The 14,253-nt window shown below is 53.2% G+C and overlaps 7 protein-coding genes across 7 annotated transcripts; 3 read left to right on the top strand and 4 right to left on the bottom strand.

The window, feature by feature from the left end:
- Positions 1-1,709: 1,709 nt before the first annotated feature.
- COCSADRAFT_262117 (uncharacterized protein) lies at positions 1,710-2,614 on the bottom strand. Its single transcript, XM_007707229.1, has one exon. The coding sequence runs from the start codon at positions 2,302-2,304 to the stop codon at positions 1,762-1,764; it is 543 nt and encodes a 180-aa protein (XP_007705419.1). The 5' UTR covers positions 2,305-2,614; the 3' UTR covers positions 1,710-1,761.
- A 38-nt stretch (positions 2,615-2,652) lies between these two features.
- Positions 2,653-4,546, top strand: COCSADRAFT_165206 (uncharacterized protein; the record flags this gene model as incomplete). The annotated part of the gene is made up of 4 exons (XM_007707228.1): positions 2,653-2,687; positions 2,858-3,658; positions 3,709-3,942; positions 3,997-4,546. 4 exons carry the CDS (start codon positions 2,653-2,655, stop codon positions 4,544-4,546), a joined length of 1,620 nt encoding a protein of 539 aa, XP_007705418.1.
- A 50-nt stretch (positions 4,547-4,596) lies between these two features.
- COCSADRAFT_262123 (uncharacterized protein) lies at positions 4,597-5,239 on the top strand (the record flags this gene model as incomplete). Its single annotated transcript, XM_007707227.1, has 1 exon — positions 4,597-5,239. Exon 1 carries the CDS (start codon positions 4,764-4,766, stop codon positions 5,235-5,237), a length of 474 nt encoding a protein of 157 aa, XP_007705417.1. The 5' UTR covers positions 4,597-4,763.
- A 971-nt stretch (positions 5,240-6,210) lies between these two features.
- COCSADRAFT_102605 (uncharacterized protein) lies at positions 6,211-7,054 on the top strand (the record flags this gene model as incomplete). Its single annotated transcript, XM_007707226.1, has 3 exons — positions 6,211-6,253; positions 6,440-6,705; positions 6,857-7,054. The coding sequence occupies 3 exons, from the start codon at positions 6,211-6,213 to the stop codon at positions 7,052-7,054; spliced, it is 507 nt and encodes a 168-aa protein (XP_007705416.1).
- Positions 7,055-7,180: 126 nt separating this feature from the next.
- Positions 7,181-8,813, bottom strand: COCSADRAFT_262096 (uncharacterized protein). The gene has a single exon (XM_007707225.1). The coding sequence runs from the start codon at positions 8,543-8,545 to the stop codon at positions 7,271-7,273; it is 1,275 nt and encodes a 424-aa protein (XP_007705415.1). The 5' UTR covers positions 8,546-8,813; the 3' UTR covers positions 7,181-7,270.
- Positions 8,814-9,437: 624 nt separating this feature from the next.
- Positions 9,438-10,828, bottom strand: COCSADRAFT_102461 (uncharacterized protein; the record flags this gene model as incomplete). The annotated part of the gene is made up of 2 exons (XM_007707224.1): positions 9,438-9,700; positions 9,769-10,828. The coding sequence occupies 2 exons, from the start codon at positions 10,826-10,828 to the stop codon at positions 9,438-9,440; spliced, it is 1,323 nt and encodes a 440-aa protein (XP_007705414.1).
- A 1,122-nt stretch (positions 10,829-11,950) lies between these two features.
- On the bottom strand, positions 11,951-14,222 carry COCSADRAFT_165202 (uncharacterized protein; the record flags this gene model as incomplete). Its single annotated transcript, XM_007707223.1, has 3 exons — positions 11,951-13,563; positions 13,647-14,064; positions 14,175-14,222. The coding sequence occupies 3 exons, from the start codon at positions 14,220-14,222 to the stop codon at positions 11,951-11,953; spliced, it is 2,079 nt and encodes a 692-aa protein (XP_007705413.1).
- Between the last annotated feature and the right edge of the window lie 31 nt (positions 14,223-14,253).

The following is a 14,253-nucleotide window of genomic DNA, read 5'->3' as shown; positions in this document are numbered from 1 at the left end:
TCGCACGTGTCGCGACTTGCCCTCCGCCCTTTAATGCGCCATCCGACACATGCTGCGCAAACTGTCTTGGTGTAACTCAAATCACTGGCCTCGACGTTGGCATCAGATCAAGTTTTCTGGTGCAGTCTCGCAGCAGCAGCCTTGCAGCAACGATGGCATTGGCCAACAAAGGTACGTGACACTTGTCAACAATCCCATCCCCTTGCATGATGATACCACATTTTTTAAAGCATAGTTCATCTTAGTCCAAAGGACACTGAGGAACCAAACAGCATTGTCTTTCGCTCCTATCTGATCACAGCCACCATCCCAACTTGTGCCATTGGCCGCTTGCTGTTACAACATGTTCTGACTCTGAATAGACTTCTCTGCGAACGAGCCACGTTGCCTCGAGCACTGTGCTATAGGTCAAGGAGGGTGACCGGCGTTTGCCAATAGGGGCGTCGTATGAAGGACTGACGGTATATCACGGCTGCATGTTGTTGTACGCTGTACATGGTTTCCCTTGGACCAGTGGCCGCCGCCTACGTCTGCATCACATGATGATTTGGTCGTTTGCTCAGGTCAGGCGGACGTAAGTGTGCATTAGATATGTATGTACAATGTGCGTACATACATATAGTATGACGGTAAGTATGCATGCAGGTGTGTTCAAGTAAGTATGTGTGTATGTTGTGAAGCATGACCAATTGGCCGCTGTGTGCAGAGAGTGCAATTGCAACTGCAATATGATGGTCGGCCAGGGGAAATGAAATTTGGCGGACTGGTGTGCCGGACCCTGCGGATGGGGCGGATGAAGGGAGCACCCAGCCGGTATCCCGCAGGCTGTGGCATATCAATAAAAAACGACGGTTGGCATTATTGGGCGGGCCAGCGCTCGCGTTGCCGCATTTTGCGCAAAGCTCAGCCCGCCGCTGCTTTGTTTTTTGAGCTGGTTCGCAAGCATGGCCTCGGCGCAGTTCAGGCAGTTCAGGTTTTGTGGTTGTTGATCGCAGAGCTAGACGAGGGGTGCATCCACAGTGTGTGCGCGTTCGGCTGGCGGGTTCCTTGAATTTGCAGGTGTGACGGTGGTATCGCGTCGTCCCTCCGGCCACGCGGTTGGCTGCCACCCGTGATGATCACTGCTCCCTCTGCAATCCCCGACGGGCCCCTGGCGGCATTTCAATTTAGCATCCCCTATTGTGAGCCGGGAGCGACAGGAGCAGAGTATTACGCCGACACGGAAGCCCGTCCAACGCCTGTGAATCGCGAGAGTAGCCAAGGGTGACTCGTGAACCGAGCGCAAAGTCTGTGACGTTAGCGCTTGACTCGGAGTGATAAGAAGTGCATCTCTCCCAACCCGGCCACGCACGCAAATTCATCCCATTGGCTTCCAAACCGCCGAAGACATTTCCTCGCGGCACTTGTGTGTGGGGCCTTCTCCTATGCGTTGGCACTCAAACCAAGCCACCATCCCGTCAGCAACCCAAGTCCGCGCCTGCATATTCTCAGCTCTCTCACTTCCTTCTTTCCTCCTCAACACAACAGCTTTTACTCTCAACCACTGCCATCGCACTGCAAACAAGCTACCTTAGCAATCTTTCTTTGCGACGTTTGCTTGATCTGTCAAACACGACCCATACAACATCAAAAAACAAGAGCCCTTGCTCAGGATGACAATTCGGAGCCCAGACGGAGCCCTATCCAGGTACTTACTGCCCAACGGTTTCCTCCCCCAACCTGTTTTGCTTTGACCTTCACCTTTTCCTTTCAGTCTTGCTGTTACGTTGCCGCCTGTCTTGCTACAATCATGTGTTTCTTTCCTACTGTTTGATTTTTCTTCTCTTTCTGTTCGCCGCCACTACAGCCCCAGATGGATCTCCCAAAGGATGCCACAGGATACCTTCCATATGATTTACCGCCCCGGTAAAGGACAACCACAAGGCCACTTTTCTTCAGTTCTACCAGGACCACATTTCCTCCAAGGATAATCTTCCCAGGATACGAGACACGTAGCACACTGCCCTTGCGGTGTTTGTAGACACGACAATCACGAGGCCTCGATGCCCCCGATTCAGAGCTAAAATGCAGAGCTCTCGAAACGGCGGTGAACATACGAGAGTGGATCCTCGCTAATGATGCCCAACACCACACTGGATCAAATTCTTGTGCGACAAACGGCATGCAGCCCTGCATTGCCGTAAGGATTACGTAGGCACCTTCCGACAATGTCGTTCTTCTCTGTTGCTGCTCAACTAGGCTAAACGACAGACTACTGGTAATAAGAGTGTTCGCTTTCCCAAAGGACGCCAAGCCATGGACCATGTACCAAGGATCAACCCATGGAACACGTGACTTTTATGTAAGATCACGTGTCGGACCATAACCTGGACGTGCTAGCCCAGACCGGCCACGGTCCTGGGTATGGAGATTCTTTGGTCGGACATGAAGTACGTACATGGGCTAGAGTCTGCCTATCCTTACCGACCCATTGATCGAAAACTAACTTGAGTGTGGTCAAAGGAGCACCTGTTGTTCTGGATGAGTTGCCCTGGTTTTCTGTGAACTGTTTCTACTGGATCCGGACATTTGCTAAGTACTCGACTTGGGAATGCTGTTATACTACTGGTCGAACCACTGGCTCCAACTTGGATACGTCAACCTGGACATGCTATGGCCAATGATGCTGACCCTACTGGCTCCTTGAGGTGTGTGCCCACCACCATGTCTCCTGTCTACTGATCTTTGCTAACGTGACATTTTGCACAGGTTTCCTTCTGGCTACTGTACTAACATGGCGTTTTCTTTTGTCTTCAATTGTTCTTTTGTCATTCAGGTTTGCCGTGAACGTGTGTTTGGTACTGACTCTGGCGTCCAGCGACTCTTTCTTCGATTCACCACCGGAGCCAGCATTCTACATCTCAAACATCACTGAGTGGAGAAAGGAGATCCCTGCACCTGTTGTTTCCGCGCCGGACTTTCCTTTCTCTTCAGATTTCCAGGACATGAGCACATCAGACTTCTTTGAACTGAAGGATACGGTTTCTGAGTGCAGCATGGACAGCGCATACCAGAGCCAGAGCGGCGCCAGCCGGCGCGGACCTAGGAAGCCAGAAATGAACCGCCAGGAGAGCCAGATGAGCAGCCACTTTGTTGGCAGCGACATTTACTCACCAACAATGAGCTCGGACAACTTCAGTGCTTTCCCGGACACTCTGGATATGAGCCACGTGCAACAAACATCCACTTCCGGATCATGGGAATCCACGGATGGTTCCCTCGCTTATGCTAATTACTCTACTGCTCAGGACTACACCCAGTACACAACATCCACCATGACACGATTCACACCCTCATCCATCAGCGGCTCGCCGCACTGGCCAAGTGCCGATACCCACTTCCAGAACAACACCTTCCCATTCTCTTCATGGCCATCACACAACACCAACGATGCCATGTTCAGCACCCCCACATCTCAGCGCAACTGGCAGAATGCTTCTCTTGATGCTTCTGAGCGCCCTGCTGCAGCACGCTACTCATCATACGGCTTCCAGCAAGAGTCTAGGCGAGCATCTACACAGGACTCGACCTTTGGTGCGTTCGTCGCTACCCCGACTAGCACCACCAGTGTACACTTCCCTACGGTCGACCTTGACCAGTCAAGACTTGCCGAGTCTCGGTAGATATCCTCTTCCTTTTACAAAGTATGTGCGCTAACCCTTTCCAAAGCAACGAGAACGAGGATATTAAGGCAGCCTCTGCACCTCAGTCGCTAGATGGACACGAAGATACACTCTCTCAGTCCGAGGCCGCTGACACCAAGCTCGAGGAGGAGCGTACAAAGGTTGCTCGCAGCCACCCACTGTACCAACAAACGCCAGACAAGGATGGCAAGTACCACTGCCCCGAGGAAGGCAAGGCTGGGTGCAGCCACAAGCCTACCGCTTTGAAGTGCAACTACGAGTATGTTCTATATCGTCCGCCCTGCTATATGATACGTGTCTAAACTGTTTCTAGCAAGTACGTCGACTCTCATCTAAAGCCCTTCCGTTGCAACAAGAAGACCTGCGTTGGTGTGCAGTTCTCTTCTACTGCATGCCTCCTCCGCCACGAGCGCGAGGCGCACGGTATGCACGGTCACGGCGCTCGGCCACACTTGTGCCACTTCAGAGACTGCGAGAGAGCGGTGCCTGGCCACGGCTTCCCTCGGCGCTACAACCTCTTTGACCACATGAAGCGAGTCCACCAGTACGATGGGCCCACCACTGAGCCCTCGCCACCTGTGCAAGGACAAGCTACTCGCAAGTCTTCCTCCCGCAAGCGCAAGGCGTCGGCCGAGGAGTCTGGAGAGAAGCGTGCCAAGATTGTCAAACTTACTGCTGAGCAACAACGCCAGCAACGTCGCGAGGCGCTCTCCAAGGAGTTCCTTGCCAAGAAGCAGCACATCATCGAGGTGCTCACCAACCTGAGCAACCCAAGCGACCTCGGTGACGATATCCAGCTGACAAAGGAGGTTGTCGGCCTTCACGACATTTGCACTCAGTACCGAGATGTCTTCGGTGGCTGAAGGTAGGATATGTCTGGGTAGAGTCGGTCTGCCGTGACGCATCCAAGTAGGTTTGTCGTTTACCCAAGGACCCCTCTGCTCTTGCTCTTTTTTTTCAACACATGCACTTTTGCGTTTTTGCTTTTCCGCGTTCTCCAAAAGCCGGATGGGATTCCCGCATGCCTAGCGGATGAAGGATCAAGACTTGCCACAAGTCTCTGGATGCCCATGACCCTGGATGGATGAACATTGCCGGATACAAGCCACAGGATGCATAAACCCAAGGATTTTGTCCCAGCCGTGGACTCGGAAGCCGAAGGATTGCTGCTCTGCCTTCAAGGCGACAGCTGAGAACCCCTGTGAGGGGAGATGGACTGTGGTCCTCACTCATTGCAATATGGTTGGCATGAGTCTTGGTCGATGTGCGAGATTGATTGATTTGATGTTAACGGAGGAGCCTGTCATTAGGGTGTTTTGTATTTTCTTGTCATTGTATGTACGGCGTCGAATGGCATCTAGAATAGGATTGGGAAGGGAGGAGGTGACCATTCAGAGAGGTCAGTCTTGTATTGGCCATCATTGCCCGCTCTGCGGAAGTTGGTGGCCCCTCCTCCTTTTGTACTTTGTATATTTCATAGAGGGGCGTTTGTTTAATCTTCATCCAATCCACATGAGTTGTATGAACGAAAGCGTGTATTGTGCTGTATCCTAATGTGAACCTCTTTGGTGAACCTCAATCTCATCGGATGTGTGTCCCTCCAGTGCCCCTCCTCTCCCCACATGCATGCAACGCACGCAGTCGGACCGAATCCTAGCTTATCGCCCAGCAAGGTTTTTGTTCCAAGGCTCGGCCCTAATGCAGCAATCATATCACCAGCCCTCCTACGTCATTCACTCTGGGCCAGGATCAAAGTTGCACAACGAATTATCACGCCTTTTTTTAGTCCGTACATGTGTGCATACCGTTTGTTACATAGTCCATACTAAGCACGTAAAACTATGTAGTAGCCCTTACAACAGAAGCCGAGTCAGCTCGCACGCACACACCTTGAGAGAAAGAGAAGTGTCCTGCTGCGTTCCTTTCTCAGCTGATACCTCGGCCGACTTCTTCATTTTTTCTGGCGGGGGGTAAGCGCCATCGCGGTGTTCCGTCACGCACACACCCCCATACCGCGCGTTTTTGTGTGCTTGCCAAACCATCCGAACGGGTCATTTACGAATTATACCTTTTGTTTTGTTGCATTTTGTCAGCCCAGAGGGTCCGGACCGCCGCCATCAGCAGTTCGATTCAGCTCCGGATACAACAGAGTCAGTGGTGATACACTTGCAGGGTTGAATAGCGAAAGTACAGTATGGTAGTGTTTGGAAGGATGTCCGAGGTTGCGGCTGGTACGGCTGGTACGGCGGCCATGGTAGTGTCACATGTCCGATGGATGTGGTGGTGCAGAGCGGGCGGTGGAGTGGGATTAGGAATCCGGCGAGGGGCGAGAAGCTTGAGCACTGCCCCGCGTTGTGAGCTTGTTGCGAGCGAGCCGGGCTTATTAACCTTGCGTCGTCGGCCTGCTACCTTTACAGCTACCTCTGCGACTTTTGCTGCAACACGTATCGGCGCTATTAGTTCGCTTGAGAGTTACAAGAGAAGTACTGTTACTGCTGCCAGCTGGAAGAGAAGAGAATACGCGACCATGGCTTCTGCGACGAGCTTTTACGAGTTTAAGCCAAAGGACAGTGAGTTTGCCCTCTCTCCCTCTCCGCCGTTTTTACCTCGAGGATGTACACGAAGAAGAGGAAGCGAAAATATTCTTTTTCCTGCGAAGCCAGAAATCAATATACTCTCCTCCCTTCCCCTTCCGCCTCTCCTACCGGCCCCCCCCTCTCCCTCAAGCTTCCACACTAACCCACGTCCCCTCACAGAAAAGGGCCAGGCCTACGACCTCTCCCAACTCTCCAATAAAGTCGTCCTCGTCGTAAACACGGCCTCCAAATGCGGCTTCACGCCTCAATTTGAAGGCCTCGAGAAACTCTATAAGGACATCAAATCTAAATACCCGAATGACTTTGAGATCATCGGTTTCCCATGCAACCAGTTCGGCGGTCAGGACCCTGGAACAAATGAGGAGATTCAGGAGTTTTGCCAGGTGAATTATGGCGTTAGTTTTCCAGTTTTGGGCAAGATTGATGTACGTACTTCCCTTCCCTTTCCTCCCTTTCTTCTTCTTTTTCGTTAGCTTCACGGTGCCTCTGCCGTTGTTGCTTTGTGCCGCAGAAACACGACCATACAAGATATTAGAAAGATATTTGGAATGGCTACTAACGTACGCGTGCGAATAGGTCAACGGCGCAACCGCAGACCCCGCCTTCGAATGGCTCAAGAACGAAAAGCCCGGCCTCATGGGCCTCAAGCGTGTCAAGTGGAACTTTGAAAAGTTCCTCATTGGACGCGATGGCAAAGTCAAGGGACGGTGGGCGAGTACGAAGAAGCCGGAGGATCTCAAGGCGGAGATTGAGAAGGAGTTGAGCAAGAAATAAGCTGGTGATGGAAGGAATGGGGAGGGGAGAAGGCATGATTGATACCACTGAATATGCAACATAAAGGGAATAGATTGAATGCTTAATTGTTGGATTTTGAGGATTTGTTGGTTATGAACACACGTCTATGCTTGGGTGATTTGCAGTCTGTTTCTTTCTTTCTTTTGGGTATTCGTATAAAAAAAACGTCAGTCTACTTCATACCATGCAAAAGTCTCAATCAAACGGCACTCTCCTCAAGCCCCTCACACCACCTTTCCTCGCCTCGCCCTCCGCTCCTACAGCCGCGGGTACACGAATACCACAGCAGTCGCCCCATCCCACACTCGCATGCACATGTCTCTTACCGGATTCATCATCAAACACCTGTACCTCTCCCCCCTCTGCGCCTTCCTCTTCCTTCTCCGCCGATGCCTCATCCTCCACACTCATCCCCTCAACCGCAGGCACCAAGCTCCCAAACAAAAAATGCTGCATAACCGGCAACTTCTCGAGAATCTCCTTGCGAAACATTTTCCGCATGCCCGCCTCAATCTTTCCCCAATTCTTCGCCGAAGAAATATCATCCAGCATAGGTGAGTGCCACCGCAGTCCCTCGACATTCTTCACGCTATTCACAAACGCAATCTGGTCAAGGTACAGGAACTCTTTGCCTTCCTCCTCCAGCACCAGCGTATTGTGGATGGATTTCGGCGTGATGTACGGATGGTGCAGGAGCTGTGCTGCACCGAAGAGGAAGGGAAGGAATTGGTAGTCGTCGAGGCCCCAGACGCCGTGGGAGCCCGCGGGTTCGAGGTAGTATGCTTCTTGGACGCGGCGCATGAGGCGCAGGTAGGCGGGGAGGACGATGAGGGCGAGGGCGGGGAAGGTAGCCGGGGGAAGGTAGCCGAGTCGATTGAGGCATAGGAGCCAGAGGAAGAAGTTGAGTTCATGTCCCGAACCGTAGTCGATGCGTTGGCGGTTGCCGAAGGAGTGGCGGAGGTACGTTGATACCTCTTCGATTTGCGCGGCGTCGTGCAGACCCAGTTGCTCGTGCCAGGCTGGCAGCGCCTTTTCGAGCTCGTCGAGAAAAGAGCGGAACATGGGGTTTCCGAAGCGGGAGCCCGTGTCTTCGGGGGGGCATGTTGAGAGGATGTCTTCGGCGGAGCGGAGGATCGAGACGATGGTTTTGATTGTCGTGGTTGCTTCGTCGCCGTCGCGCACGCTCGATATGCTTCTATCGCGGACGGCGTCAGCGATGCCGAAGATGAAGGCTTCGACGAGTGTGCATGTTCCGCTTTGTAGGAAGAGCTCGTGGTCTTGGGGACTGAGGATGCGGCGCGACGGGTGGACGTATGTGTGCTGCGCTAGGTTTGGGGGCGCGGGGAGCGAGGGTGTCGGCGGGGGAGGGGCAGAAGGCGGCTCTCGCGTCGTGGGGGCGCGTCTGCGTGGAATAAGTTTGGGGAGTTTGGCGCTGAGATCGGAGGGTGCGGCGGGTTGTGTCTGTGCCATGGTGTTGTAGTGAGTATGTTCAGGTTGAAGATATGTGCTTGTACTACGATGCTGATGTATCTAAGGTAGAGGAGAGGAGCGGGTCAGGGCGCCGCCCTACGCTGTTGCGATGCCACACCAAGGGTTTGATATGTACGGCAGGGCAGTGTATCGAAACTTCGCGAACGTTGTCTGATGGCTAGCGTATGCCCTGTTGCCTCTGTTACCCTTCAGTCATACCACTCTTTTCCATTCCATGCCTGTCCTCACGTGAGAATGGAGACGTATATCTTGTATCCCCGTTGGGCCTATCAAATTTTTGAATAATATTTATTCTCATCTGTTTTTCTTCTAGGATCTCATGTTGTCAACTCCTTTTCTTAATGGTAAAGTCTACCTTGATCTCCTCTTAAACGCGCTTTCTTGTAATTATCTGACCCGACATCTTGCTCACTCAAAACGATAAAAACACCCCGACGAAGAATCAAGCTTTGGATTTTTCCAAAACAGAAAGACAACAAGACTTCCTAGTCTGCACTAGTATGGAAACGCCATGGATAACGCCCTTCTAGTAGATTTGTCAACGGATAACCCCAGCAATGCTCTTTCTCATCAAATGCTGCACACTGCCGCCTTTGGTTTGCCGCCTAGTGGATAAAAAGAGATATAAAAAAAAGTAGTCTATCGAGCGAATTTCCAAGTTGCAAAACAATGCCCGAAGATGCAAAAAACGTCGCTGTCGAGATTCAAAAACCCGGTCAAAAGTCCGATAAGTGAATGCCCATGATGTGAATCCAAGAAAAATGAAGATCAAAAGGAAGTAAAGGCAAAAGTGTAACTGCTGAATCCACCATACAGCCGCCCTCTCTTTTTTCTCAAGACGCCAATGAAAGAAATCAAAGAGCCTCCCCTTCTAATCATCCAACTCGCTAGGAGCTTCTTCAAGTTTATGCCTCCGTTCCTCATCCATTTCCTTATATGAGGCCCAAGATAAGAGACTAAAAGCCCCAATAATTAAAAGACCGCCAACAATAGCAGCAGGCGTAAGTGGCGAGTTAAGCGGCGGAGGAAGCAATTGATCAACAAGCGCGACAATGAAAATAGTAAGGAGTGCCGCGACCGAGGATAGGACAGGGGAAGTAAGGGAAATGAGGGCAAGAAAAGCGCCGGAGAAGGCTAGAGTTGCAAAAGTTAGCAAAAGTGTCTAGAAAAGCTGGAATAAAGGAAGAGAAAAGGAGACGTACTGGCATTTGCCAAAACACTAATAGCCATCATCCATGCTTGTTCTCCCTTGGGTAGCTCAAATACTTCCCAGCCCAGCCAGTGGAGCAATGGCAGTGGAATCCACAGCACACTCAAGGTAAATGCGCCAATCAAGCTACCAAACAGATTTGCAAAGATGACGCCCTTGTTTGGTGCAGCACCCTCGGGCGGACAAGCCAGCCGCTTGTACAAGACCTCGTAGAGACCGTACAAGACACTACCAACGCCAATAACCAAGTTGCCAAAAGCACGGTTCTGAGCTTCTTGTGAAGGCGGCGCCTTGTCACCGCCAGCACCGCCGCCAGACTGGGAGCCGTGCTTTGCAGGCGCCTGGTCGCCGTATGCCACGACAAAGACACCGGCAATGGCAATGGCGACGGCCAAGACTTTGCTGGCGCGCACCTTTTCATGGAGGATGGGGATGCTAAAGGCGTAGGCGAAGAAGGCAGAGCAGTTGTAAATGGCCGTCAGGTCACTGGCAGTCGTCATGTTAACGGCGACATACCAACTGCCTCCTGCGAAAGTCAAAGCACATGTAATGAAAGTCGTCATCTTCACCATGTACCGGACGGGTGAGACTTGGGATTGCCGAGGCGTGGGGTGGAGCGTCTGGTGCTGGACCATGAGGGCCGTCTGGCGCAGAACGTGGACGTGTCTGCGCCAAAACGTCGGCCAGGGCTCGCTCCAATGCTGGAGACGGAGCAGGGCAAGAGTTGCAGGCCACAGCACAACCCAAGAGCCATGGGTCATGTACAGCATGCAATACGGCTTCTCCCATTTGAGCTGATGCTGGATGTACACGGCCGTCTCCGTTTGCACAGTGAAGCTGACCAGACTCAGGGCCAACAGGAAAGCAGCATACGTGTACTTTCTCCGTGTCTCGAGCTTTGCCTGTGTCTCTGGGTCTCGCTCGTGAAAGTGGTGTGTGCTCCTGGTTAACAGGCCCTCGTCGACGGTGTCGTCCTCGGTCTTGCGCCCCAGCAGAGGCGAGTTTGCGCGGCCATCGGGGCGCTCGAGGGAGGGTCTCAGGTCGGAGGGCATGGCTGGGTCGTGGTCATCCCAATCGTCAAAGTCTCGGGCCGGGTTGCGTGGCTGTCGTGAGGAGGAGCGTGAGCGCGAGAGATGGCGCGCGTTGGAGGCGGAGACGAGGCTGAAATCGTCGGAGAGGGTGTGGGCGAGGGTATGAGGAGTTGCTGGGGGTTTCTTGCGTAGTGGGATCGACTCAGGCATATAAGGCGGTTGTTGGGCAGAGCAAGAGGCCGCAGCGGGTGGCAGGTGATGGGTGGGTGGGCCGGGGGGGCTGCAGCGTGGGAGGTAGCCCAGGGGGGAATGTGTGGCGGTATCTTTTTGTGGGAATTGATTTGCTTGGGTCCGGCGCAGGCGTCAAATGCTTAGTAGTCGTGACTGGCGACTGGCGATATCTGTCTTCAGGTGCCTGGTGGCATCGCAGCCGCGTACTACTGCAACACGGCCAAGCCCCCTGTATGCCGTAACCTCCGTGCAAACTCCGCTGACCTGACTCTCCACCTCCCCCACGGCCCAATAGCAGCTGAGCCCACTTGCCGCCTACGCGTCTTTTCCCTCGCATCCAATCTCCCCGTCTCAGCCAAGTCTGCCTCGAGCTGTATTTTCCATCTTGTTACTCATCGTTTACCTTATACAAACACCACACGCCGCCTTTTGGATATTCCTTCGTCCTCAAAACCCCTTGGCAATTCGACGTGACATGCCGCTGTCTGGCCGTCATCACGTCATACTTTAGCTGCATGCATGGTCGAATCACAACCTAGCTTCACGAGCGGCTTTGCCTGCTGTCCGCGTCTCTCAGATGACCAAACTCTGCATCCTCCATGCACCATCAAGTGACTTCCTTGTCCTAGTATAGATAGATAGAAGCACCCTCCAAGCCCCGTGGGGGACACCAGCAGGTTATTTTCGATGTACTACTATGTGCTGAAGCCCAACAATGACAGCATGACCAATAACAGAAATAAAGTGATCACGATTCCGTGCGTCCATTGGGAACTAGCAGTTCTGTTATCTCGGTCGTAAAATGCTCGTTACCCTATCCGTCCTCCCTAAATCATAGCCCAACAACCAAGAAAGAATGCGCCGGGGGAATCAAAAAACGTTGGCGGCAGACATCTGACCAAGTTGCTCGAATCACACCGGGCTACCATCCAGTCCTTCGGCTCGCTCTTGCGTCTCTGCCTCTTCCAACTCCTGCAGGATCTCGGGCAGCATCGACTCAACGTCTTCTTCCCGCTCTCCTAACGCTTTTGCAATCAGCTTCTTGTACGTGCCCTGCTTCTCGCTCATGCCCGCCACGCTCAAGTTGCCCACCACTTCTCTGACCAGCTCTCTCCGCTCCAGCTGTGCTCGGTGCAGTAGTAGCGCCAGACGCATCTTCTCCGTAATGTCCACTGGCGAGCTATCGCTGTTTTGCTGCGGCATGCTGCTGCACAGTCGCCGCAGCTCTGCCTTTTGTTCAATCTCCAAGAGCGACTCTGCTTCTTCTACCAGTAGCCGCAGCTCATCTTCTTGTTGCCGCTCCGCCTCATCGTCATTGAGATCAATATGCAGCCCCTTTGACATGCTCTGCAACTCAGCTACTTGCTTCCGTACAGCCTCTAGCTCGGCTTGCCGCCGCTTGACCACACGTTCGGCGTCAAAAAACTCTGCCTCCTTCTCTTGTAACTCTGCCTCGTATGCCGCCGCTAGTTCCTCGCACTTTTCTAGCAACGTGGGCGCTACTTTGGTCATCAAGTGTGAAGCAGTCTGTGACCGGTACTGCACTGACTCACGAACTGCCATACTAGGAACGGGTACCGACATCAATGGCCCACCGTCAAAGTGGGGAACATGTCCATTCAGTCGGTGCTCTGGTGCTGGCGCAAACGGCGATGATGAGGCCTGCCGCGTTCGGCCATGCATGCGTCGTCTTTGGTTGAGCTCTCGGATCAGGTCGTCGGCAGTCTCGCCCTTCTTGTTCGGAATGTCCACTGCTACGTTTCGTCCCAACAAGCTCCGTACGCACTTCCTCGCACCGTTACGTGCAGCAATCATAATGGCCGTGTCGCCGTTCTGGTCCGCTGCATTCAAAAGCCTCGTGACTTCTTCCGGTATCCACGTTTCCGAGAGCTTGTTGATGATGCAGTCGAGATACCATCTCGCACAAACATATTTGTTCGAACTGCTCGTAGTCGCTGCAATGTGGTGAAAAACGGTACTACCAAACCAATCTGTCCTGTGCACCGTCTGTTGGAATATCTTGACCATACTCGGCATCGTCTCCTTGTCGAAGTTATTGGTGAACATGACGGCGCGCATCAGAGGCGTCTCCAAATTGTTTGATAGACAGTCTAAACGTGCTCCTCGATGTATTAGCTCCTTGACCACACCGACGTCACCCATGGCCGCTGCCCAGTGCATCGCCGCATGTCCCTTTTCGTCAATCGGTCGGTCTAGGTTGATGCTTGGCGGTGGCTCCGGCCACGACACGGCTGCTTCGTGGTCCAGCAGCATGAAGTAATCCAGCAGCTGGTCTGCCCATATTTGGTGTTGCTGGTCTAGTAAAGACATCTGGTCCATCCCCCTCTTCCGCTTTCTGTTACCGTCGGCCGAATATTGCGACATATCCATTAGATCGGCGTCACCCAGCATCGACTCTGAAATCACCGTCTCGTTGTCCGGTGTGTCCTCGCGGTAGATCTGCGACCTCTGCGAGTTTTCATATGGGTCTTCACTGGCTTGCGACCGGGAATTGCTCATGAGTGCTGCACGATACATCAGCACAAATTCTCTCACATGGTTGCATCGACAGGAGACTGGATAGATTCAAGCAAATGGACAAATTTACCATTGTGACTCGCAGCCGCAGCCGCAGCAGCCGCAGCAGCCACAGCCGCCGCAGCCACCGCTGCTGCCGTCTGCCTGGGTGGCTTCATGCGATTCGACGCAGCCGTAGCATGCTTAGGCGCAGGAGGCGGGCTCCTGTCGCCTGGCACATAGTCGAAGATGGCGCGCATCTTGTCCAGTACGCCGTTGCGCTCCGCGAGCCCGCGCCCTTCCTCGAGCGGTATCCATGTGCCCTGGTATTTGCCATATCCACCCTGCACCTTCTCGTGAACGCCCTTTTGCACCTCGCGCTCCAGGATACGGGTTCGCGCCGGCTTGTCATAGTCGGCTACTTTGAGAATGTGTGTAGCATTGATCCAGTCATCGGCACGGCGGCGCATGACATGGTGGCCATTGACATTGCACTCATAGACGGGGACCTGGGGCGAGTGTTAGCAGGGAGGCCGAGGTGGAGTGATGGTAGTAGCTATGGCAGTCAAGTAGTATCGAGGGACATTCGGCAGGCAGAGGGCGGGTTGTCGCTACGCACATTACTGTAGGTCGCCGAATATATTTTGCCATCGGGCGCCGGGGGCATTTTCACCATTCAATAAAGCACAAGCGGCGTC

This window comes from Bipolaris sorokiniana, assembly GCF_000338995.1.
Source record: "Bipolaris sorokiniana ND90Pr unplaced genomic scaffold COCSAscaffold_18, whole genome shotgun sequence".
Taxonomy (NCBI): Eukaryota; Fungi; Ascomycota; class Dothideomycetes; order Pleosporales; family Pleosporaceae; genus Bipolaris; species Bipolaris sorokiniana.
Note: the sequence above shows the minus strand (reverse complement) of the source record. Positions and strands in the feature narration are given on the sequence as shown.

What these genes read in the sequence shown, in the direction of transcription:
- COCSADRAFT_262117 (XM_007707229.1), bottom strand. Translation starts at nt 2,304, where the DNA reads ATGGTCCATGGCTTGGCGTCCTTTGGGAAAGCGAACACTCTTATTACC.
- COCSADRAFT_262096 (XM_007707225.1), bottom strand. Translation starts at nt 8,545, where the DNA reads ATGGCACAGACACAACCCGCCGCACCCTCCGATCTCAGCGCCAAACTC.